The sequence below is a fragment of the Anolis carolinensis genome, chromosome 5 (assembly GCF_035594765.1).
Source record: "Anolis carolinensis isolate JA03-04 chromosome 5, rAnoCar3.1.pri, whole genome shotgun sequence".
Taxonomy (NCBI): domain Eukaryota; kingdom Metazoa; phylum Chordata; class Lepidosauria; order Squamata; family Dactyloidae; genus Anolis; species Anolis carolinensis.
Genome location: NC_085845.1, coordinates 202,031,243 through 202,056,424, shown reverse-complemented (window position 1 = coordinate 202,056,424; position 25,182 = coordinate 202,031,243). Strand labels below are relative to the sequence as shown.

General features: G+C 39.8%; 1 protein-coding gene across 1 annotated transcript in view; it reads left to right on the top strand.

Annotated features, from left to right (window-relative positions):
• Window positions 1–25,182, top strand: part of strip2 (striatin interacting protein 2) — a 58,495-nt gene that overhangs the window by 23,068 nt on the left and 10,245 nt on the right. Inside the window, exons 6-18 of the mRNA XM_062983369.1 lie at window positions 4,410–4,478; window positions 6,174–6,280; window positions 8,627–8,754; window positions 10,458–10,661; window positions 12,479–12,732; window positions 13,614–13,679; window positions 14,028–14,091; window positions 16,282–16,353; window positions 16,611–16,685; window positions 18,816–18,913; window positions 21,540–21,666; window positions 22,608–22,708; window positions 23,754–23,820. Coding sequence (XP_062839439.1) covers window positions 4,410–4,478; window positions 6,174–6,280; window positions 8,627–8,754; window positions 10,458–10,661; window positions 12,479–12,732; window positions 13,614–13,679; window positions 14,028–14,091; window positions 16,282–16,353; window positions 16,611–16,685; window positions 18,816–18,913; window positions 21,540–21,666; window positions 22,608–22,708; window positions 23,754–23,820 — 1,432 coding nt within the window. The remainder of the gene's footprint in view (window positions 1–4,409; window positions 4,479–6,173; window positions 6,281–8,626; window positions 8,755–10,457; window positions 10,662–12,478; window positions 12,733–13,613; window positions 13,680–14,027; window positions 14,092–16,281; window positions 16,354–16,610; window positions 16,686–18,815; window positions 18,914–21,539; window positions 21,667–22,607; window positions 22,709–23,753; window positions 23,821–25,182) is intronic.

Genomic DNA, 25,182 nt, shown 5'->3' with positions numbered 1-25,182 from the left:
TGGATTATATGGCAATGTAGACTCAAGGCCCTTCCACACAGCTATATAACCCATTTATAATCTTATAAATTCCAAATTCCAAATTTATTTAATGCTTAGACCATAGGTCTTTCGCATGCAAGACAAACAAACAAATACACAAAAGCCAGATTATCAAATACAATATAAAACATGCCATTAAAACCCTATATAATCATTAAAACATTAAAATGCTGCAAATATCAATGTCCACACAGCTATATAACCCATTTATAATCTTATATTATCTGCTTTGAACTGGATTATCTTGACTCCACACTGTCATATAATCCACTTTAGTGTGCATACTAAACATAAAGACAACCATACAACAGACATTCAATACCACCACTACCTCAACAATTTCTCACCAACACCACCAGACTTCGCCACTGCAACGCGTGGCCGGGCACAGCTAGTATATATATAAAAGAGTGATGGCATCATGGCGACCCACAAAACAACAAAACTACAGGCCCTCCAACCTCGAAATTTGACAACACAACCCATCATCCACTCCTCTAGGTTGATACAACAAAAAGAAAAGAAAAATAAAGTCCTAATTAGAGAGAGAGGAATAATTGCTTTTATCCAATTGCTGCCAGTTAGAAGGCTAAGCTCCGCCCACTTGGTCTCCTAGCAACCTCCTCAGCCCAGGGGACAGGCACAGTTAGGCCTCACTTAGGCCTCATCCACAGATTATCGGATTTTAACTGAATTATATGGCAATGTAGACTCAAGGCCCTTCCACACAGCTATATAACCCATTTATAATCTTATAAATTCCAAATTCCAAATTTATTTAATGCTTAGACCATAGGTCTTTCGCATGCAAGACAAACAAACAAATACACAAAAGCCAGATTATCAAATACAATATAAAACATGCCATTAAAACCCTATATAATCATTAAAACATTAAAATGCTGCAAATATCAATGTCCACACAGCTATATAACCCATTTATAATCTTATATTATCTGCTTTGAACTGGATTATCTTGACTCCACACTGTCATATAATCCACTTTAGTGTGCATACTAAACATAAAGACAACCATACAACAGACATTCAATACCACCACTACCTCAACAATTTCTCACCAACACCACCAGACTTCGCCACTGCAACGCGTGGCCGGGCACAGCTAGTATATATATAAAAGAGTGATGGCATCATGGCGACCCACAAAACAACAAAACTACAGGCCCTCCAACCTCGAAATTTGACAACACAACCCATCATCCACTCCTCTAGGTTGATACAACAAAAAGAAAAGAAAAATAAAGTCCTAATTAGAGAGAGAGGAATAATTGCTTTTATCCAATTGCTGCCAGTTAGAAGGCTAAGCTCCTCCAACTTGGTCTCCTAGCAACCCAATAAAAAATAATAAAAAAACACTAAAAAAATTAATACAATAAAATACTATAATAACAGAAAATAACTAAAAATACAAGAAAATAATAAAATATAATAAATAAAAATATAACTTACAATAAAATTAATAAAAAAAGCAAATAAAGTCAAATAAAAATTACACAACAATTTTTAACCAATACCACCACCACTTTGCCACAGCAACGCGTGGCCGGGCACAGCTAGTCTATATATATAAATGTGTGATGGCATCACGGCGACCCACAAAACAACAAAACTACAGGCCCTCCAACCTCGAAATTTGACAACACAACCCATCATCCATGCCTCTAGGTTGATACAACAAAAAGAAAAGAAAAATAAAGTCCTACTTAGAGGGAGAGCAATAATTGTTTTTATCCAATTGCTGCCACTTAGAAGGCTAAGCTCCGCCCACTTGGTCTCCTAGCAACCCACTCAGCCCAGTGTTAATAAAATAAAAAATAAAATAAATACAAATAATACAATAAAAATAATTAAAAACACTAAAAAATTAATACAATAAAATACTATAACAAAATAACTAAAAATAATACAACAAAATAATAAAATATAATAAATAAAAAAGATAAGTTACAATAAAATTAATTAAAAAAATACAAATAACGTCAAATAAAAATTCCACAACAATTTTTAACCAATACCACCACCACTTTGCCACAGCAACGCGTGGCCGGGCACAGCTAGTTAATATTATATATGTAGTGGGGTATAAATAAGCATCATCATAATCATCTCAGTCCAGAGGGCAAAAAAAGCTGGGTATAAATGCAAATTTAAGAACCACTGTAAATAATAATAGTAATATTAATAATAATACAATACTCATAGAAACATAGTACAGTAGAGTCTCACTAATCCAAGCCTCGCTTATCCAAGCCTCTGGATAATCCAAGCCATTTTTGTAGTCAATGTTTTCAATATATCGTGATTTTTTGGTGCTAAATTCATAAATACAGTAATTACAACATAACATTACTGCGTACTGAACTACTTTTTATGTCAAATTTGTTGTATAACATGATGTTTTGGTGCTTAATTTGTAAAATCATAACCTAATTTGATGTTTAATAGGCTTTTCCTTAATCCCTCCTTATTATCCAAGATATTCGCTTATCCAAGCTTCTGCTGGCCCGTTTAGCTTGGATTAGTGAGACTCTACTGTATTTGGAAGGGACCCCAAGGGCCACTAATAAATATAAAAATTAATAATAAATATTAATATTATATATGTAGTGGGGTATAAATAAGCATCATCATAATCATCTCAGTCCAGAGGGGGGAAAAGCTGGGTATAAATAGAAATTTAAGAACCACAATAAATAATAATAATAATTGTAATATTAGTAATAGTAATAATAATAACACAATACTCATAGAAACATAGTATTTGGAAGGGACCCCAAGGGCCACTAATAAATATAAATATTAATAATAAATAATAATACAGTCGTAGAATCCTAGTTGGAAGAGTCCCCAAGGGGCGTTACAAAACAACAACAACAACAATGTAATATACTCATAAAATCTTAGAGTTGGAAGAGACCCCCAAGTGCCATTAAATAATAATAATAATAATAATAATAATAATAATATCATAGAATCCTAGAGTTGGAAGGGACCCCAAGGGCCAATTATAAATATAAATATTAATAATAAATAATAATACAATCGTAGAATCCTAGTTGGAAGAGTCCCCAAGTGGCGTTACAAAACAACAACAACAACAACAATGTAATATACTCATAAAATCTTAGAGTTGGAAGAGACCCCCAAGTGCCATTAAATAATAATAATAATAATAATAATAATAATAATAATAATAATAATAATAATAATAATATCATAGAATCCTAGAGTTGGAAGGGACCCCAAGGGCCAATAATAAATATAAATATTAATAATAAATAATAATACAATCGTAGAATCCTAGTTGGAAGAGTCCCCAAGGGGCGTTACAAAACAACAACAACAACAATGTAATATACTCATAAAAAGAGTTGGAAGAGACCCCCGAGTGCCATTAAATAATAATAATAATATCATAGAATCCTAGAGTTGGAAGGGACCCCAAGGGCCAATAATAAATATAAATCTTAATAATAAATAATAATACAATCGTAGAATCCTAATTGGAAGAGTCCCCAAGGGGCGTTACAAAACAACAACAACAACAATGTAATATACTCATAAAATCTTAGAGCTGGAAGAGACCCCCAAGGGCCATTAAATAATAGTAATCTTAGAATCCTAGAGTTGCAAGAGATCTCAAGAGCCATTAATACAGTGGTTATCAACCTGGGGTCCCCAGTTGTTTTTGACATACAACTCCCAGAAATCCCAGCCAGTTCACCAGCTGTTAGGATTTCTGGGAGCTGAAGGCCAAAAACATCTGGAGACCCCAGGTTGAGAAACACTGCATTAATAGATATTAATAGTAAATACGACTAATAAAATATTACAATACTCATAGAATCCTAGAGTTGGAAGAGATCCCAAAGGCCATTAATAAATATTTGTAGAAGATAAATATTTGTAGAAGCCGCCCCGAGTCCCCGTTGGGGAGATGGTGGCGGGGTATAAATAAAGTTTTATTATTATTATTATTAATATTAATATTAATATAATACTTCTTGAATCGTAGACTTGGAAGAGACCCCAAAGGCCATTAAAATATTAATAGATAACAGCAACAACAACAAAGATTCCTAGAGTTGGAAGAGACTCCAAGGGCCATGAATAAATATTAATAGATACCAGTAGTAGTAGTAATAATAATAATAATAATACAACCTTAATAGATTTGGAAGGGCCAACCTGTCCAACTCCCTTCTTCCAGGCAGGAAGAGACCCAACAGATGGACATCCAGCTTCTATTAATAATAATAATATTTGGATCTATGAAAATGTTGGTTGCTTTTCCTTTTGTTTCTGGGAGTGTGGAGCTGAATAACAAGCTTCCTCTTGAATCCCAGCAACAGCCAGGCCTGCAGCAGCGCCTTGAGGAAGCCGGCCATCTCTCTGGCCGACAGCACCGAGCTCAGGTGAGTCCACTTCCGTACTTTACCTGGGGGTCTTTTATGGTGCATCTACACTAGGGACCTAATGCAGTTTGGTATTTTTAACTTTCATGGCTGAATGCGGTGGAATCCTGGGAGTTGTAGTTTCACATGTTCTTTAGCCTTCTCTGATAAAGGAGTGCTGGTACTTGGCAAACTAAATCTCCCAGAATGACATTGCATTGAGCCACGCGTGCTTAAAGTGGGGAAAAAAAACCCACATTTTTGCAAATTCTCTAACCTTCTCTGCCAAAAGAAGCGCTGGTACTTGGCAAAAACTACAACTCCCAGGATTTTTATTGCATTGAACCAGCACAGTTCCCCCTGGGGGGGGATAGTGCGGAATATAAATAAAGTTTTATATTATTATTCAAGTGGAATGAAAATGCATTTTTGCAAGTTTGGTTAACATTCTCTGCCAAATACGTCCTGGTACAGTAGTCTCGCTTATCCAACGTAAACGGGCCGGCAGAACGTTGGATAAGCGAATATGTTGGATAATTAGGAGAGATTAAGGAAAAGCTTATTGAACATCAAATTAGGTTATGATTTTACAAATTAAGCACCAAAACATCGTGTTATACAACAAATTTGACAGGAAAAGTAGTTCAATACGCAGTAATGTTATGTTGTAATTACTGTATTTACGAATTTAGCACCAAAATATCACAATGTATTGAAAACATTGATTACAAAAATGCATTGGATAATCCAGAACGTTGGATAAGCGAGTGTTGGATAAGTGAGACTCTACTGTACTTGGCAAAACTACAACTCTCCGGATTTTACTACATTGAACCAGCACCATTCCCCTGGGGATAGGGCGGAATATAAATAAAGTTTTATATTATTATTCATGTAGAATGAAAAATTATTTTTGCAAGTTTTGTTAACATTCTCTGCCAAATACGCCCTGGTAGTTGGCAAAACTACAACTCTCAGGATTTTATTGCATTGAACCAGCCCCGTTCCCCATGGGGATAGAGTGGAATATAAATAAAGTTTTATATTATTCAAGTGGAATGAAATTCACTTTTGCAAGTTTTGTTAACTTTCTCTGCCAAATACGTCCTGGTACTTGGTAAAACCACGACTCCCAGGATTCTACTGCAATGAGCCAGGACAGTGAAAGTGGAATGAAAAATACATTTTTGCAAGTTCTTTACCCTTCTCTGCCGTAGGTGTGCTGGTACTTGCAAAACTACAACTCCCGGGATTCAATTGCAATGAGCCAGGTAGTTCAAGCAGAATTAGAACACTTTTTTGCAAGTTCTTTAACTGTTCCTGCCAAAGAATGTCGGGTATTTAGTAAAACTACAACTCCTGGGATTCGATTGCAATGAGCCGGGGCAGTTCAAGCGGAATTAGAACACTTTTTTTTTTGCAAGTTCTTTAACTGTCCCTGCCAAAGAATGTCGAGTACTTGGCAAAACTGCAACTCCCAGGACTTCATTCCATGGAGTCAGGGCAGTTTGCATTAATTTTACAGCATCCGAGGTAGATGCAATGCCTAAATGATCTCACCAAGCTATTTCATTTTTATTTGGAAATTTGCCTCCCTTGGAGACCAGTTGCAGGCCTCCCAGGGGCTTCTTTTCCTGGGAAAGGGATGGATGTTGTCCATTGTTTGCATATTGCAGAGACTTGACTTCCCTCTTTCTTTCCTTTTCCTGCACCAAGGGTCATCCTGAGCGTCATGTACCTGATGGTGGAGACCCTGCGCCGGGAGATGGACACTGACCCCCCAAAGTGGACAGCTGCCCGGGAGACCTTTCGCACCGAGCTCAGTGAGGCTTGAGACCTCTATTTTCCATTGAAGATGGGTTTATTTATGGGGCAGTTTTTTCTTTGGAGGGATGTCTATTGCAGGTGTAAAGAATTTGTAACGACTGCCACCAAATTGTAACGACGCAACCACCAATTGGCAAGGAGGTGCCTCCTATTTCAGCAATGCGTGACCACCAAAGACTCAGGGAGCTTAGTGGTTATAAAAGATGTTTCACTTAGAGGTGTTCTTATTAACAGTTACAATACTAGAATGAGATGAATCAAACTCTAAAGCATCACTTCTTTTACTTAAAGCAGTTAAAACTTCTTCCTCTGCTCCATTTAAACTATTACTTCAATGGATCTCTGAGTCCAGCTGGGATTGGTTCCCAAAGTCTGAAACTTGGACTATCCAGTGACTTCAAACCACAGTCACCCCTGTGATATACTATCACAGATTCTCTGCCTTTCCAGGACACAGACTACATTAAATAAGTCACCAAACTTATTTAAAACCGACTCAAAATGAACAATTGAGTCTCCTTGATCCCATCAACCTAGAATCAATCTTCCCTGTGCCTCATCAGAGCACAGACTGAGATTTGAACTTCCTTGGTTTCCCTAAACCTGAAACCAGTCTATTCCCTGTGACTCTCCCGATCACAGACTGAACTCTCTTCAAAACATTCCCTCCTTTTTCATCCAGCTAGCTCCGTCCCTTTCTTGCTAGCTTCGAAATAGTTACATTTCTACAGAAGCAGCTACGTTTCTATGGCAACCTGCCTCAGAATGCTGAGCTGGCTACCATCCCCCACGCACTGGTAACTCTAATACTTACCCTTTTAAAACATACACACAATTAAACATAACATCTGTAAACCAAAATTCATACTTCATTACAGCAGGCGTAGGCCAACTTGTGCCCTCCAGGTGTTTTGGATTGCAACTCTCACAATTTCTAACAGCCGTTAGGCTGTTAGGAATTGTGGGAGTTGCAGTCCAAAACACCTGGAGGGCACAAGTTGGCCCATTCCTCCTTTATATTACCCATATTTGCAAACTCTCACAGGCACCAATTACAAAAGGGTGGGGTGCACGCATTGTAAAAATTGCATGGGGTGCCTTTTGCAAGCTCTGTTTTAATATCTCTGTATTTGCAAACCTATTATAGGCACCTGTTGCAAAGGATGACATGCTCATGTATATGTTTGCAAACAATAATAGGCACCTATTGCAAAGGATTGTTATTGCAAAAGGCCATTCAGTCCAACCCGCTTCTGCTTTCATGCAGAAACAACTAGTATTGTAAGGCAATTTATTTCAAAAAGAATTCTGGCACAGGAGGCAATCAAACAGAAATCTAGTCTCGTGAGAGTACAAAAGCAAAGTTTACTTTCATCATAGCTGTGAGAAAGGCAAAACAGCCGTGCACACACGAAAGAGTCTACTTGCAAACAGCTGCCGCGAATCGTGGCGCAGTAAACAAAGAATATATATCTTGGCTTATCTAAATTTGACCAATTACTGAGGGTCTTCTTCACCTCCACACCTCTTTGGCACAGGTGGTGTCTGTTGTGGTAATCTCTGAGTGGTTAGACTCAATTTAACCCTCTCTGGGCGAGATTCCACCAAAATGCAGCAGAGTAGCAAAAGATTTCAAATGCAACAGTTACATGGGGTGAGCAAAGAAGCCTTTCAGCTTAGGATGGCAATTGATTGCCAAGTCTCAGTAAAAGTTCAAAAAGTATTTATTCAGGTAAAAAGAACACCATTGTAGATAGAAAGGCTTAGGAGCTGTCTAGACTACTCTAGACTGGTTTCTAAGGAAAAATAAGAAAGGAGAAATAACAAACATCTAAATAGTTACATCTGTTTGTTAGCTAGAAGAACAAAGGGAGAAGAGACTGAACCAAAATGATTCCAACCCCATGGTCCAGTTTATTGGGGCCATAAAAGACATTCTGACCAATGAGAAGTTAGTGTCCCTAGAGATTCACATTTTTACTAACTTCAAAGTAAGGGATGTGACGTAAACAGGATAGAGTGAAACACAGTAAAGCCTATCTAGGCCTGCTTTGGAAACAGGGAAAGGATTCCCTCAATCTAACTATCGTCTATCTAACTACATTTAGACTTGAGTAGTCCAGGGTGATTCCCAACAGTGTCTGTTGCCTCACTTGTTGATTTCAAGTTAGCATTCAGCCTTGGAAGTTTCTGGAGAAAGGTACCAGCTCAAAAGTCTACTGTTTTCTTGCTTATGGTCCCTTCAGCATAGGAGGCTTGCAGAAGGTTGCTATTTCCAACAGCAGGGACGTTGTGAAGAAGATGGCATAGGGATCTTCCTGATGTTTGGTCTCCTTTTCCAGGTTCTCCGTTGCACGGCGAGGAGCCCTTTGCCCTGCTGCTCTTCACGATGGTGACCAAGTTCTGCAGCGGACACGCTCCACATTTCCCCATGAAGAAGGTCCTGCTCCTCCTCTGGAAGGTCCTTGTGGTGAGCAAATGCAAACACCCTTCACATTCCTAGGTTATAAAGGCCATTTCTTAATTGGTTCTATCCTAAAAACATGGGGAAAGTTTATTAAACTGCCAAAGCTTTGTCTTTGTGGGAGGGACATCATCCCGCAGCACATTTTGCTCTAGTTTTTCAGCAAATATCATTATTGAGTCTCAACCTATTCAACGTAGTTTTGTGTCACACCTCAGGTTAGCTTCACCTTGCTATATACACCAGGCTGCACACAGGTTGAAGTCTTTTGTAGTGTATTAGAAAATAGAAGATAAATAGTTCTTTAAAAGCAGAAGTAAAGTTCTAAAAGATCATTACAAAATAAAGCCTTAGAGCATAATCCAAGAAATCACCAAGAACAAAGTCCCATTAGAGCATGACAAAGTCCCAAGAACATAATAATAATAATAATAATAATAATAATAATAATAATAATAATAATAATAATAATAAAACTTTATTTTTGTACCTCGCCCCATCTCCCCAGTGGGGACTCGGAGCGGCTTACATGGGGACCAAGCCCGAAACATACAACAATAAAACAATTATTCCAACAGTAAAACATCAATATCAATAAAACCATCATAGTAATCAACATACAGCATGAACACTCAAAGGCTGCAAGAAATCCAGTAGAACGAGAGCTTGCTTCTTGGTTAAATGAAAAGTTGCTTTGACAAAGGTTTGTTTCCCATCACACTGTTTTAATACCCTTTGCAAAGCATGAAAGCATTTCTTTGGCCTCTGACCTCCTTATTGTTTGCTATTCTCACACTCTTTTGAACCCTGAATTCCAAACGGTCAGCTCGATCTAGAGATTCTGTTTCATCAAGGCCAGCCAGCTCGTTAGCGTCAATCTGCTTGCTATCAGACTGAGAACTGTCCTTTTCTGAGTCAGTTTGCACCTGGCTAGTTTCAGTATCATCAACACCATTCCCTGCTGTGGGAAAAACTCTCTGTTCCTCATCTTCTACAACAGGGACACTCTGAACCTGAATTCCATAATCCCCATCAGAGTCATTTTGAAACTGAATCCCATAATCTCCATCAGAGTCACTCTGAGGTTCCAGCTGAATCGCAACATTTTGTGAGAGACTTGTCCCTGAGTCCGTTCAGCCCATACGAAAGAAGGAATAGAGAATTCCAAAAAGAGTCGGGGGAAAAAGAAAACAAGCCTTTTTATTGTTATCACAGCTATGATAAGGCAAAACAGCCATACACACCCACAAAGGTCTGTACCATGCAAATGGCCGCTGCAAAGTGTGTCACAGTTAACAAAGAATATATATCTTGGCTTATCTAAACTTGACCAATTGCTGATGGTCTTCACCTCACTTCCACACCTATTTTGGCACAAGTGGTATCTGTGACCTAACTTGTTTACTCTGAGCTTTCTTCCCTCCTCAGAACATTCTGGAGAAAAGCACCACTCCACAAGAAGGGAGGGGCACAGGCCCTGTGTTACACATGTTATTTTGGTTCATACAAGGAGCTTACATTGTCTATATAAAAGGCTAAAATGATATATGCAGAGGCAAAGCTATATATGCAAAAGTGTTCTATTTTCTGTTTTTTGGTTCCTTCCGTTTGTGCCACAAAAACGAAGTTCCTGAAGTGGAAAAACTCCTTTCAAAGTAAGGACTGCACAGTTAAACGGGAAATAACTCTTTCTTTGTCTCTACCTCCAGTTCACCCTGGGGGGCTTTGAGGCCTTGCAAGCCCTGAAGGTCCGGCGTCGCCTTGAGCTGGGCTTGGCTCCTCTACCAGAAGACAGCATCCAGGTGGTGCGGCACATGCGGGCTGCTTCTCCTCCGGCATGCGCCATCGAGCTGGTGGAACAGCAACAGCAGCAGCAAGTTGCGCCTCCAAAGCGGGGGCATCGCAGCAGGAGGGTAAGAGACCAGGAGACTGGGCCAACTTCAGCCCTCCAGGTGTTTTGGACTTCAACTCCCACAATTCCTAAGAGCTTGCAAAGGTATCCCCTGCAATTTGCAATGCGTGCACATTATAAAAGCATGCACATTATCCTTTGCAATATGTTCCTGTTATAGTTTGCAAACATACACATAGACACACACACCATGCAAAGGCATCCTCTGCAGTTTGCAATGCGTGCACATTATAACAATAGACATCCCTCCAAAGAAGAAACTGCCCCATAAATAAACCCATCTTCAATGGAAAATATACCGTATTCGGCTTATAATGGAGTCAAGGTCAAGCCAGGTAGCAGAGCCTGTACCATGCAAATGGCCGCTGCAAAGCATGTCGCAGTTAACAAAGAATATATATCTTGGCTTATCTAAACTTGACCAATTGCTGATGGTCTTCCTCACCTTCCATACCTATTTTGGCACAAGTGGTATCTGTGACCTAACGTGTTTACTCTGAGCTTTCTTCTCTCCTCAGAACATTCTGGAGAAAAGCACCAGCCCCCAAGAAGGGAGGGGCACAGGCCTTGTGTTACAGTACTACTTTGGTTCATGCAAAATGTTTACATGGTCTATATAAAAAGGCTGATAAGATATATGCAGAGGCAAAGCTATATATGCAAATGTTTTCTATTTTCTGGCTTATGGTCCCTTCACCAGCAGGAACCACTTGGAAAGGTCTCAATCCCTCCCATAGCATCATTCATCACACACCTGCTTTTCCTCTTCTTATCTCTAAGTAGGAACTTGAATACCTGAATTACAAGACCATAGGACCAAAAACAAAGAGTTGTTCACCTGAATACAAAGGATTGTACCAGCAGGAACCACTTTTAAAGACCTCAATCCCTCCCATAACATCATTCATCACACACCTGCTTTTCCTCTCCTTATCTCTAAGCCTGTGGGGAAAGCGAGTCTGTCTTTGTTATTGCGCCAAATTGCTATGTGTATGTGTGTAAAGAAATCCTTGCAAAGTTGCTTGCAAAAGATCTCTGCAAAAAGGGAGCTGAGCTTTTGCAGAGGCAAGCCATGCCTCAAACAATGTATCGGTTTGCTGGCAGATGGCTGGGTTTGTCAGTTGGGAATCTGGGCTTGCAGGGAGAGCACAGAAAAGATAGGCTCTCTAGCTACGGTCAAGTAGCAGTTTAAATATGCTATGCTGGATATATTGAATGCTGATTGATTAGTTATTGATTCTATGCAACTACAAGGACATTGTACGATTGCTGAACTGTTTATTTAACTTCAACTCAACAAGTAAAGTTCCTTTGTTCTTTCAATTCCTCTGCCTGGTCTGAGTCTTTTGCACATGGTGTTAACTGGACACTGCTGGTTCCGCTATACACACTCGCTAACATTTGTTGCATGCCCTGTCTCCGCACCTTGACCTACAAACATTGGTCTCCCACATTTCTCTCAGCCTCTACTTCTGGCAGGTTCTCATGAGAAAGGATATGGTTTTCTCTAGTCTCGTGGGAATTGCCAGGAGATTCCAAAACACTTTTTAGGCCACTTTTATGCTCCTCTGGGCTCTCTGAATCTATCCCAGTATTCCCTTCCCATCTTCTGAACACTCAGATTGTGACCAGGCTACAACAGAATATCTCATAGTCACGACCAATTCGACATAGTTTCCGCCACAAAAACAAAGTTTCTGGAACATAACTCCTTTCAAAGTAAGGGCTGCACAATTAAACAGGAAGTGACACTCACAAACCATGAACAAGTTTTGTAATTGGGGAATCCATACCTTTCTTTCTCTCTTCTGAACGCAGCCGCTGATGAAGCAGGACAGCCTGGACCTGTACAACGAGAGGGACCCCTTCAAGACGGCGTTGGAGGAGGAGGAGCCTGAGGAGGAGGCGGAGCCTGAGGGGTTGGAGGGCGAGGCCTTGGGCCTCGTGGAGGGGGGGCTGGACCCCACGGAGGGGGAGCCCCCCCTCGCCCCGGCCCCCCCGCCACAGCCGCCACGGACCCCCCTTAAAGGGGTTGCCTTCCCCCGGGGACTCCCCTGGGCCCCCAAAGTCAGGTAGCCCATCTCCTTATCAATTGATCCATTGGTTGATTGATTGATTGATTGGATTGCACTTACTAGTGTATACAGGCCGTCCCTTCCTTGCCTTTCTCCCTTATTCTTTCCTTCCTTCCTTTTCTCTCTTCCTTTACTCACAGCAGCAAATCTATTTCACTCCCTTTGTTTCCCAGTGAAATCACAGAGGGCCACTTCACCTTCCTTCTTTTTCTTTCCTTTTAATTCGAACCAATCAATTATTTCAAGTTGGAACATGAAGGGTCTTTGTGCCAAGTTTGGTCAAGATCCATTAAGCAATATAGGAGCCTTTGTGGTTCAAACCAATCAATATACATGCATACATAAATATATGCATGCATGCATGGTACTTTACCATTTAGATAGATGTCTTATCATTGGTACCAAAATTTTTGATTCTATTTCATAATAGATACGAATCATAGAATCATACAGCTGGAAGGGACCCGTAAAGGCTATCCAGTCTGACCACCTTCTGCAATGCAGCAGAAGCACAATCCGATCTCCTGACAGATGGCCACCCAGCCTCAGAATGGAAAGGGGCACTCAAAGGCTATCCAGTCTGACCCTCATCTGCAATGCAGGAGAAGCACAGTCCGATCCCTCCCAACAGATAGCCACCCAGCCTCATAGAATGGGAAGGGACCCCAAAGGCTATCCCATCTGATCTTCTGCAATGCAGGAGAAGCGCAGTCTGATCCCTCCCAACAGATGGCCACCCAGCCTCATAGAATAGGAAGGGAGCCTCAAAGGGCTATCCAGTCTGACCTTCTGCAATGCAGGAGAAGTAGAATGGTGTCAGTCCCTCTCGAGAGATGCCTGCTGTGTTGCCTTCTCTTAATGCTCTGCTTCTCTTCCAGACAGAAGGACATTGAGCATTTCCTGGAAATGAGCCGGAACAAATTCATCGGCTTCACGCTCGGACAGTGAGTTTGGGGCTGCTTTGCCTTTGGAAAGAAGTGCTTTGGATTAATGTCATTCATAATCATTATAAATAGATACAATATAATAATATTAATTATATATTATATATTACATGTAATATTATTAATAATATTACAATATATAGCTATAGTACAATATGGTAATTTATTGCCAGTATTGTGCTATGCTAATAATATAATATTGTATGTAAATTTAATTTGTAAGCTGCTCTGAGTCCCCTTCGGGGTGAGAAGGGTGGGATATAAATGTATTAAATAAATAAATATATAAATAAATAAATAGACATACAATGGAATTATAGATGGCCTTTTCACCTCTTTTTCTTCCAGGGACACAGACACTTTGGTGGGTTTGCCACGTCCCATCCATGAAAGTGTGAAGACGCTGAAACAGGTAAAGTGGATCTGGTTGCGATTGCTACGATTTCCTTTCCTGGGGTGCAATGATTATAGTTCCCCCTATCATAACACTAAGTTCCTGTCATTTCCTGATTAGTTCTATTATAAAAACATAGGAAAAGTCTATTAAACTGCAAGAACTTTTGTCTTTGCGGGACTGACACCATTCTGCAGCACATATTGCTCTAGTTTTGCAATCTCATTGTGTCTCAACCAATTCAGCATAATTTCTAGTATGAAAACAAAGTGGAGTTCCCATGTAGGTGTCACCATTAGAAACAAACCAGAAAAAACACCTGGATTGGACTACTTGGCCAAGATATAAAGAAATCCTGATAAAAAGAATGGTGAATACCAATTAAGAACTCAAGAGGAAATTAGACAAAAATATGAAAAAGTATCTTGGTTCCAATATGCTCAAATAAAAGAGCAATTTGTGAAGGATAAGGACACAAGTTTCAATAATAAGGAGAACGTTTGGGACAAAATAATACAAAATGGAGAAGAAAGAGATTACTAAAATTTATAACAAGTTGCTAGAGTGGGCCACAGAAACGGAAGAAGTTAAAAAGCAATCGGCAAGTCTGGGCAAAAAATATTGGACGCCCAATCAGGCTTGCTGAATGGGAATGGATTTGGAATAAAAAATTAAAATATATGTATGCTTCGGACCTTCAAGAAAATTGGTTCAAGATGTTACATTGCTGGCATATAACACCAAAGAAATTAGGAATAATGTATAAAAACACCAAAAATAAATGCTGGAAATGTAAGACAGGAGGGGACCTATTACCATGCTTGGTGGACCTGTTCAGAAACAACAAGATTTTGGAAGAAAGTACAATGAAGAAGCCCAAAAATATTGAAAAAAACATTCCCGATGAAGCCAGAATTTTATCCTCTAGGGCTAACGGAGAGTATATAAAATTTCAATGAGAATGAAGGCATTATCTTTACGTATATAGCCACAGCAGCAAGGATAACCTTTGCTAGATATTGGAAATTGGAAGAAATTCCTACAAAAGAACTTTGGTTCAACAAACTAGATGAAATCCATGTAACTTATTTAATGAAAGAAACAAGAGGAAAAACATTAAAAATGACAGACTAGAAAAAATATGAAGAATATAGAAAGAATGCCAGCAAAGACAGTCTCCATCTTGTCTCCTTGCTCCAGCTGAAGGCCCCTCCTACCAGTAACATGCTTTGTGTGTGTGTGTTTGTGTATATATGTGTGTGTGTGTGTGTGTATACACATGCACACACACGCACACACATGAATATATATAATATTAATATTAATAATATTATGTTGTAATACAATGTAATAATAATTATAATTCACTATTATAATTGTATATTTATATTACATGCAAGATTACTAATAATATTGCGATATAGTTGTATAATATAATATATTGTATGTATATATACTTGTAAACCGCCCTGAGTCCCCTTCGGGGTGAGAAGGGCGGGATATAAATGTTGCAAATAAATAAATAAATAAATGCAAAAGATTAGTTAACAAAAAGGAGTATCAAGAAGAGAAAACAAGGAGACCAGAAAACAAGAGAAATTAAACATCAATTGATGGCAAGACCATGAAGAGTAAACAATGGAAAACCAAATAGACTTTTATTCCAAATACCCTACCTTTTTTACCCACTCCCAATACCCTTTTCCCCCTCCCCTTACCACCTTGCCTTTCCCTATGCCTTTCTTTCCCTTTAATTTTTACCCCACACGTTGTTTCATTTACTTTTTAATTATGTATCACACTTAAGAAACTTGAATAAAAATTATAAAAACAAAGTGGTGTTGAACAACTGTTTTCTATTATTGTTGTTGACCTGCCATCAATAATTAAATGGGAATTTTGGGGGAGTTTTTAAAGCCTATTGTATTAATAATTAGCAGTAGGCATGTGCCACATTTTCCCACAATTAAGTAATTAAATTCTCATTTAATTATTGATGGCAAGTCACTAATGATAATAATCCAGGAAAATTAAACCTGCAAAAAAGTAGAGGTTTGGCTGCATAAAGTTGGACGAGACCTCTAAATGCCATCCAGTCCAATCCCTTTTTTCCATAGAGAACACAATCCAAGCCTTCCTGACAGATGGTCATCCAGGAAGTTATTTGGGGAAAGATCCTTACCTCTTGTTTGCATTTTCCATCCTCAGCACAAGTACGTCTCCATCTCGGAAGTGCAAATCAAGAGTGAAGAGGAGATGGAGAAGTGCCCCATGTCGCTGGTGAGCATCCTTTAGATAATCATAATTCTCATCCTCAAGTACAGCGAAGTGAAATTATGGGTGTGGGTTCTGTCATAAAATAGATATAATACTATACAATACAGAATTCCAAGTAAACAGCAACAATTAAAATACAGCAGACGCAAGATGTAACTTTAAAATCCATACTTAAATTTTGATGTTACTTTCAATGTCAGTCTGGGTCTGCCTTTATGAGATTTTTAAATAACAGAAATTTCTCTTTTTCTTTCTATCAGGGGGAAGAAGATGTGCAGGAGACACCATGCGAGACGCTCTACCGGGTGATGCTCTACAACTTGCCGCAGTACATGGTGAGCATTGCCTTGCATTGCATTGTGTGGAGGACTTGTTTATTCTTGAGTTGAAAATAGGTTTCTATGTATCTGTCTTTGTTTGTACACAGATCACCCATGAGCAACAGAAAAATACTGGAGGGTTTTGTTTTTTTGGGGGGAGGGTGGGGGGATGAACCTTGGATGTTGGGAGTTGTAGTTCACCCGCAATCAAAGAACATGGTGAAGCCAAAAGATGATAAATCTGGACGAAACTTAGGACACAGACCCAACAGGACCGACTTTGAATATGGGTGGAATTTGTTAGAGGTTGTAGAAATAAACAGAAGCTTTACCACAGTATCCTGAACAAAGATATACCCTGCAGTATAATAGAATGTCACTCAGGCTTGTGTAACAAGTAACTATAACTTTACTTCAGTTCAAAAGATCAAACAGGGCAACAATATATACAGCAGTCTCTCTGAATTCTTACAGAGAACATAGGGAATAAATAGTCCCTTTAAACCGTCTTTGAATATGCTCTCATTTGGAGACTTGGCAGCCATTTCCTTCCTGACCATTTCCAGGTGAAAGTGGAAGTTAAAACCGTTTGTCTCAGCAGCAAGCTAGAGCCAGCAGCCAATCGGAATTCTGGCTCTTGACTGGCTCAGCCAATCAGCTGTCGACACATGCCTTTCCAGTCAACCCATTATATCATGGATTTTACAAATCCTAACAGAATTGTCCCAGGATGATGGGAGCTGTAATTCACCCTCGTCATTATGCATTTTCTAATGGTACCACCACTCATCAATCCATGATTACCTGTAATGTTTAGCCTTACGAAAGAGCTAAACCAGGCATCACTGTATTTAAGTTAATACGGGTAGTCCCCAAGTTACAGACAAATGGGGGTTCTGTAGGTTTGTTCTATCTAACTCCTGGATGACATTTGACACTTGCCTACTATATCAATGAAACATAAAGCATGATGGCTGTTAAGGCAGCATCCTTCACTGTTCTACACCCAAAATACAACAAAATGCACAACCAACAAAACAGTAAAATCATTACACTATGTTACAAAATTTGGAAAATGGTTATTTTCCTGGTTTGAAAGTGTTATTTCCTGTTTCATTGTGCAGCCCTTACTTTGAAAGGAGTTGTTCTACTCCATATACTTGGTTTTTGTGGCTGCCACATGCTATGTCGAATTGGTTGAGACTCCTATGATGAGATATTCATTGAAAAACTGAAGCAAAATTGTGCTATAGCAGGATGTCCCACCCGCAAATACAAAGTTTTGGTAGTATAATAAATGTTTTTGATGTTTTTTTTATGATGGAACCAATTAGGAAATGATATTTATAACACAGGAACAAAAATCATAGTGTCACATAGTGTTATCTTAACAGAGGCTGGATAGCCATCTGTTTGGAGAGCATTGATTGTGTCCTCATGCCTGGCAGAAAGGGGTCGGACTGGATGGCCTTTAGGGGTCCCTTCCAGATAATCTAGCTAATGTATCTATCCATGTATCTATTTTTCTATCTATTCTGGCAGAAGGAGGTTGGACTGGATGGCCTTTAGGGGTTCCTTCCAACTCTAGGAGTCTTATCTGTATATCTATTGTGGTAGAAGGGGGTTGGACAGGATGGTCTTTAGGGGTCCCTTCCAACTTTAGGAGTCTGTCTATATATGTCTATCTCATTTACCTATCTATCTGGAGCCCCCAGATGGCGTAGTGGACTAAGTGACTTGAAGGTTGGGTTGCTGACCTGAAAGCTGCCAGGTTCGAATCCCACCCGGGGAGAGTGTGGATGAGCTCCCTCTATCAGCTCCAGCTCCATGCGGGGACATGAGAGAAGCCTCCCACAAGGATGGTAAAAACATCAAAAACATCCGGGCGTCCCCTGGGCAACGTCCTTGCAGACGGCCAATTCTCTCACTCCAGAAGCAACTCCGGTTGCTCCTGACACGAAAAAAAAAAAACCCCAAAAAACCCTATCTATCTCATCTGTCTATCTATTATGGCAGAAGACAGTAGGACTAGATGGCCTTTGAGGGTCCCTTCCAACTATAGGATTCTATGAAAATGTAGGAAGAGGGGAACGAGATGCCAGTACTATCCTCCCATTGTATGCATCTTGCCTCTTGTTTGTGCAGATTGCCTTGCTGAAGATCCTATTGGCTGCAGCGCCGACCTCCAAAGCCAAGACGGACTCCATCAACATCCTGGCCGACGTCTTGCCGGAGGAAATGCCGTAAGTCGCAGATGCTTAATAGTATATCTGTGTGTGTGCATAGTATGTACACACACATTTCTCCTTCATGGTGTCTGTGAAATTGCATGCATGGGTGATTGACAAGCTACTACCCCCTGGATATGTGGGTCATGCCACACAGGAAAATAGCACTGCTCTGCTTAAAAGCAACTCATGTTTCTTCTGATATTTATTGCTACTCGTTGTCACTGGTGTGCTTCATCTGGATTTGATACGGGACCTAACAGACAAAACTGGAGACCTTATAAAACTACAACTGCCATGATGCTGCACAAGCCTGTAGCCAAGGGGGCGGCTTAGGGGTTCAAACCACCCCCCAAATTTTTCAGGTTAAAAATAAATTCTGGTTTACTCAGGGATTTTTATTGGTTAACCAAATCCTGATGCCAAGTCTATGAGAAGCATAAATACCAAATTGTGATTTTTCACATTATCATTGCCTACCTTTCTACCAATTTATATTGCTAGGGCATCAATAGCTGACATAATGGAAGTAACCAAGTTGGCCTACCCGCAGCTGGCAGGCAAAGAAAATATGACCTGTATTGCAGGTGGAAACTGAGGAAACTGGAAACGGTTTGGTTCATCTAATCCAAGCCCTGCCAAAGAAACCATGAGACAGGAGCAAAGAGAAGAAGCATTGTTAGACCTTTATATGAACAAGACTGTTCCTGATGACCAAGTGAAAGCTCAATTAGTGCAAAATCCACAGACTCCATTGCCAGGATATGTATTTCTTGTGGATTAGAAAATGTCTTAAGCTTCTAACCCAAATGGTTCAACAGATTCCCCTGGTTAGCCTACTCATGTCATGTACAAGGTGCACTCTGTAAGTTGTTGTACAATGCTTTTGACACGAAATAAATAACTCTGTAAGTACAGTTTGGAGGCGAAGATGGGGGTAAAAGTGCTTATCAGAAGCTTGGCACATGGGTGGTTAAACCATTTGTGCAATGGAAAGATGCAATAGAAGTCTTCAATAGACACCAAAAAACAAAAGTACTGTACCATCAGAACAACTTGTGCTTGGCTGAAAACTTACTGCTAATTCACGGTGGAAAATGTCTTGCTAATAAAGGAAATCAGAAGAAAACAGAAATAAGCATCTGCCAATTGTGGAAATTATTGTCCTTTTCGGTCAACAAGAACTGGCTTAAAGAGGGAGCAAAGATTCAGGACCTGTAAAGAATCTTATCACAATGATGGCTCGGGCTGTGGCGCAGGCTGGAGAGCAGCTGCAATGAATCACTGCAATGAATCACTCTGACCAGGAGGTCATGAATTTGAGACCTGCTCGGAGCCTATGCTTGTCTTGTCTTTTGTTCCATGTTAAAAGGCATTGAATGTTTGCCTATATGTGTAATGTGATCCGCCCTGAATTCCCTTCGGGGTGAGAAGGGCGGAATATAAATACTGTAAATAAATAAATAAATAAATAAATAAATAAATTTTAGGGCCTTGTTGAGATCTTGTGCCAGTTTAGGAGACACTGGGCTCAAAAGTCATATAAAAATAACAACAACAACTTTATCCTTGTATCCCACCTCCATCTCTCCTAAGGGACTCGGGGCGGCTTACATAAGAAAAATAGTCCATAAATTTAAAACACAATGTAATAACAGTTATAAAACAACATAACATGACAATTATTAAAACTAAGACATCAATTGCTATGTACAGAGGGTGATTAGTGAAAAACTGAGTAAAGTCCGTGAGTAAAATAGAGACAGGTGGGGGAGGACAAGGAACCGATCGCGTTAAAGCACTAAAACCTACCCTGTTTCCCCTAAAATAAGACATCCCCAGAAAATAAGACCTAGTAGAGGTTTTGCTGAATTGCTAAATATAAGGCCTCCCCGAAAGTCAGACCTAGCAAAGTTTTTGCTTGGAAGCATGCCCACCAAACAGAACGCCAGAGCATGCAGGATCAGTAAATGTACGTACCATAAAGTGTTGTACATGGAAATATTGGTAGTAACAAGAAATTCTTGATAAGATTCAGTTTTTCTGATTATGCTGGTTTGTGATAACTACTGTACAGTATATAATAAATGTTCATTTTTTTGTTCAACAATAAATGTGAATTCTTCTTCATGGAAAAATAAGACATCCCCTGAAAATAAGACCTAGAGCATCTTTGGGAGTAAAAATTAATATAAGACACTGTCTTATTTTCGGGGAAACATGGTATAAAATGGGGGGCAATATTAAAGAAAACAAGATACATGGCTGGTGGCCTCTTCACTCAAAAGCACACTGAAACATCCATGTTTTTTGACTTGGGCGGAAGGTGGACAGCGAAGGAGCCAGTCTAATCTCCCTGGGGTGCTTTATAACACCATGGGTCCATCTATACCAGGCATGGGAAAACTTCAATCTAAAGGGATGTAGTGCTTTGGGGGTCATACTAGGGCTGGATCTACACCAGGCATGGGCAAATCTGGGCCCTCCAGGTGTTTTGGACTCCCAACTCCCATAATTCCTAATAGCCAGTAGACTGTTAGGAATTGTGGGAGTTGAAGTCCAAAACACCTGGAGGGGGCCCAGGTTTGCCTATGGTTGGATTGACCCAGCCCTTTGATGCCTCCCTTTTCTGTTTTTCCAGCATCACGGTGCTGCAGAGCATGAAGCTAGGGGTGGACGTGAACCGGCACAAAGAGATCGTGGTCAAGGGCATCTCCGCTCTTCTGCTCCTGCTCCTGAAACACTTCAAGCTTAACCACGTCTACCAGGTCAGCAAATGGGAGAGGAAAGGGATTGCAACACACACCTACTTTTGGAAAACCAGTATCTCCATAAGCTTTTGGAGAAAATGGCATTTGCGGCCATTTAAAGATCATAACCTTTTGGTGACTTTTCAGAGAAGAGCCAAAAATCCGTTTGAGTAAAATCTTCTCTTCAGTGGTATATATCCACATGTACTTAAGCAAGGCAATTTTAGCATGCAGTTGTTAGACTGACAACCTAGTTGTCTATGATCTGTTAGGAACAGGAATTATGCCAATGCACAAAATTTAGCAGTTCAGACGCGTTTCTTTTCAGTGCCCAAAAACATCTCTCCCATAAAACATTCAGTTTCTGTATTATGTTCTCAAGAGACAAAAATAAAGTAGATTTTTGGAGAATTATGATCTTTGGAAAGGCATGACCTTGTTATAACTCATAACCTTTTGGGAAAATGATGCCATAACCTTTTGGGAAATAGCATTCACCACAATTTGGGGAAAACTAGGAATCTCCCTGAGAAGAGTTAAAAACTTGCTTGAGTCAACCTCCTTAGTGGCAAATATCCCTTAGTATTCATGCAAGGCAATTGGGTTTCTCAGCTGATAAACTGATATGCCTAGATAGCTCTTTAAACTGTTAGGGACAAAGATGTGCCAATGCACAAAAAGAGCCAGAAATAAGGTAGTCTTCTTTAAAAGTAACATAGCTGGTTTACTTACAGCCTTCATGTATTCAGCATACAGGTACTTTGCAAACAGAGTCATATACAAACAAATTACTAGTGGAGGCTTGAAGAAGGTTGCTATTTCCAACACCTACCGGCTGTTAGGAATTGTGGGAGTTGGGAGTCCAAAATACCTGGAGGGAGGGCTGAAGTTGGACAATTCTATTTCCTCTGTTTCCAGATCTTCTAATCTTTCCGGCTGCTCTTTCCTTCTCCCTACAGTTTGAGTACGTCTCCCAGCATTTAGTCTTTGCCAACTGCATCCCACTGATCCTGAAGTTCTTCAACCAGAACATCATGTCATATATCACGGCCAAAAACAGGTATGACGTGACACTCTTCCTTCTGCAAAAGGCAGAAGCAACAATACAGGTGAAAGAAAGGGATTTAGGAAAGTGGAACGTGAGTTGCGAGTGTGATGCAGCAGTGAAAAAGGTCAACACGATTCCGGGCTGCATCAAGTTGGAATATTTGGTTCAGATTAAGGGAAGAAACTATGAATCCCTATCAGGAGAAGCCTGGGAGAGCTGGGTGTTTTTAGTTTGGAGAAGAGAAGGTTGCTGTGAGAGCCATGTTTTAAATATTTGGAAGGGGTTGCATTGGGAAAGATAGAGACTATGGAGCCATGAATTGGAATTTGCAGGGAAAGAAGTTGCGCCTGAACAACTGAATGATGAGAAAAGTTGCAAGGCAGTGGAATATTACTGCCTTGGAGTCTAATGAAGTCTCCTTTGGAAGTTTTGAAACAAGCTGGGTTGCCATCTTTCAGGAGGGATTTAATGGTGTCCTCTCCTGCCTGGCAGAATAGGATGGGACTAGATGACCTTTAGGGGTCCCATTCAAATCTTATCTTTCATCCATTTTCCCTTGGGAGTTTAGTGTATCCTCCTTTGGAGGTTATTAACCAGAGGCTGGATGGCCATCTGTTGGGAGGGCTTTGATTGTGTCTGTTAGGAAGGACTGAATAATGTCTTCCTGGCAGAATGAGATTGGACTGGATGACCTTTGGGGGCCCCTCTCAAATCATTATGAAAACTTCGTAAGTTTTATCTGGAAGCTTTCGAAATAAGGCTGGATGGCCATCTGTTAAGAGGGCTTTGATTGTGTCTTCCTGCCTGGCAGAAGGGAATTTGTCTAGATGACGTTTGGGGGTCCTTTTCAAATGTATCATTCATTCATTATAATCATCTGAGAGTCCAATGAAGTTGCTTTCTCTAGAGATTTTTAATCAGAAGCTGGGTGGCCATCTGTTGAGAGGGCTTTGATTGTGTCTTTCTGCCTGGCAGAATGGGATTGGACTGGATGATCTCTAGAGGTCCCTCTCTATTATGATTCCTTTTGTAAAACAGATGCTTTTTCTCCCTGCAGCATTTCCGTCCTGGACTATCCTTTCTGCACCGTCCATGAGTTGCCAGAACTCAATGCGGAAAGCCTGGTAAGAGGAACAAGAGTGGATGGCATGTTTTTGGCATCCCAGCCTCGGTTTCCCATCCGTAGAATGGGCTTGATACTGCTGGCAACAAATGGCTGGTTTATGGATTCCAAAGTTAACTTGGGATTTGGGGAAGGAAGGTTCCTCTTTTGGGTCTACAACTCCCAGCATAATTGCCCTATTTGACAGTTGTGTTTATTACTACTACTATTACTACTACTACTATTATTATTATTATTATCAGACCCATTTGACCTGTTGTTGCTGTTAGATCTATTCAACCAGTAGTTATTATTATTAGACCTATTTGGCCAGTGGGTGTTGTTATTATAATTATAATATTACAGTAGAGTCTCACTTATACAAGCCTCTGGATCAGGGGTCCCCAAACTAAGGCCCGGGGGCCGGATGCGGCCCTCCAAGGTCATTTACCTGGCCCCCGCCCTCAGTTTTATAATATAATATATTGTATATACATAATAATATTGATAATAATATTATAATGTAATACAATATAACACTAATAATAATACCATATAATAATAATATTCATTATATATTCTATATTACATATAATATTACTAATAATATTACAGTATAGTGGTATAGTTCAATATAGTAATATATAATGCTAATATTGTGCTCTGCTAATAATATAATATATTGTATCTACATATAATTTGTAAGCCACTCTGAGTCCCCTTTGGGGTGAGAAGGGTGCGATACAAATGTAGTAAATAAATGCAGTAAATAAATAATAAATACATTTTAGACTTAGGCTCACCCAAAGTCTGAAATGACTTGAAGGCACACAACAACAACAACAACAACCCTAATTAACTTGACTATCTCATTGGCCAGAAGCAGGACCACACTTCCCATTGAAATCCTGATAAATGTATGTTGGTTAAAATTATTTTTATTTTTAAATATTGCATTGTTCTTTCGTTGTTGTTGTTGTTTTTGCACTACAAATAAAACATGTACAGTGTGCATGGGAATTTGTTTGTATTTTTTTTTTCAAATGATAATCCGGCCCCTCAACAGTCTGAAGCAGGGGTCCCCAAACTAAGGCCCGGGGGCCGGATGCGGCCCATCAAAGCCATTTATCCGGCCCCCATGGCACAAAGGTAGAAGGGGGTTGGGCTAAATGGCCCAAGGGGTCTCTTCTTCTCTTCCAATCATTATTATTATTATTATTATTATTATTATTATTATTATTATTATTATTATTAACATTGAGGCTGGGTGGCCATCTGTCAGGGGTGCTTTGATTGTGCTTTTGTGCACAAAGGCAGAAGGGGGTTGGACTCAATGGCCCAAGGGTCTCTTTCAACCCTCTTTTTATTATTATTATTATTATTA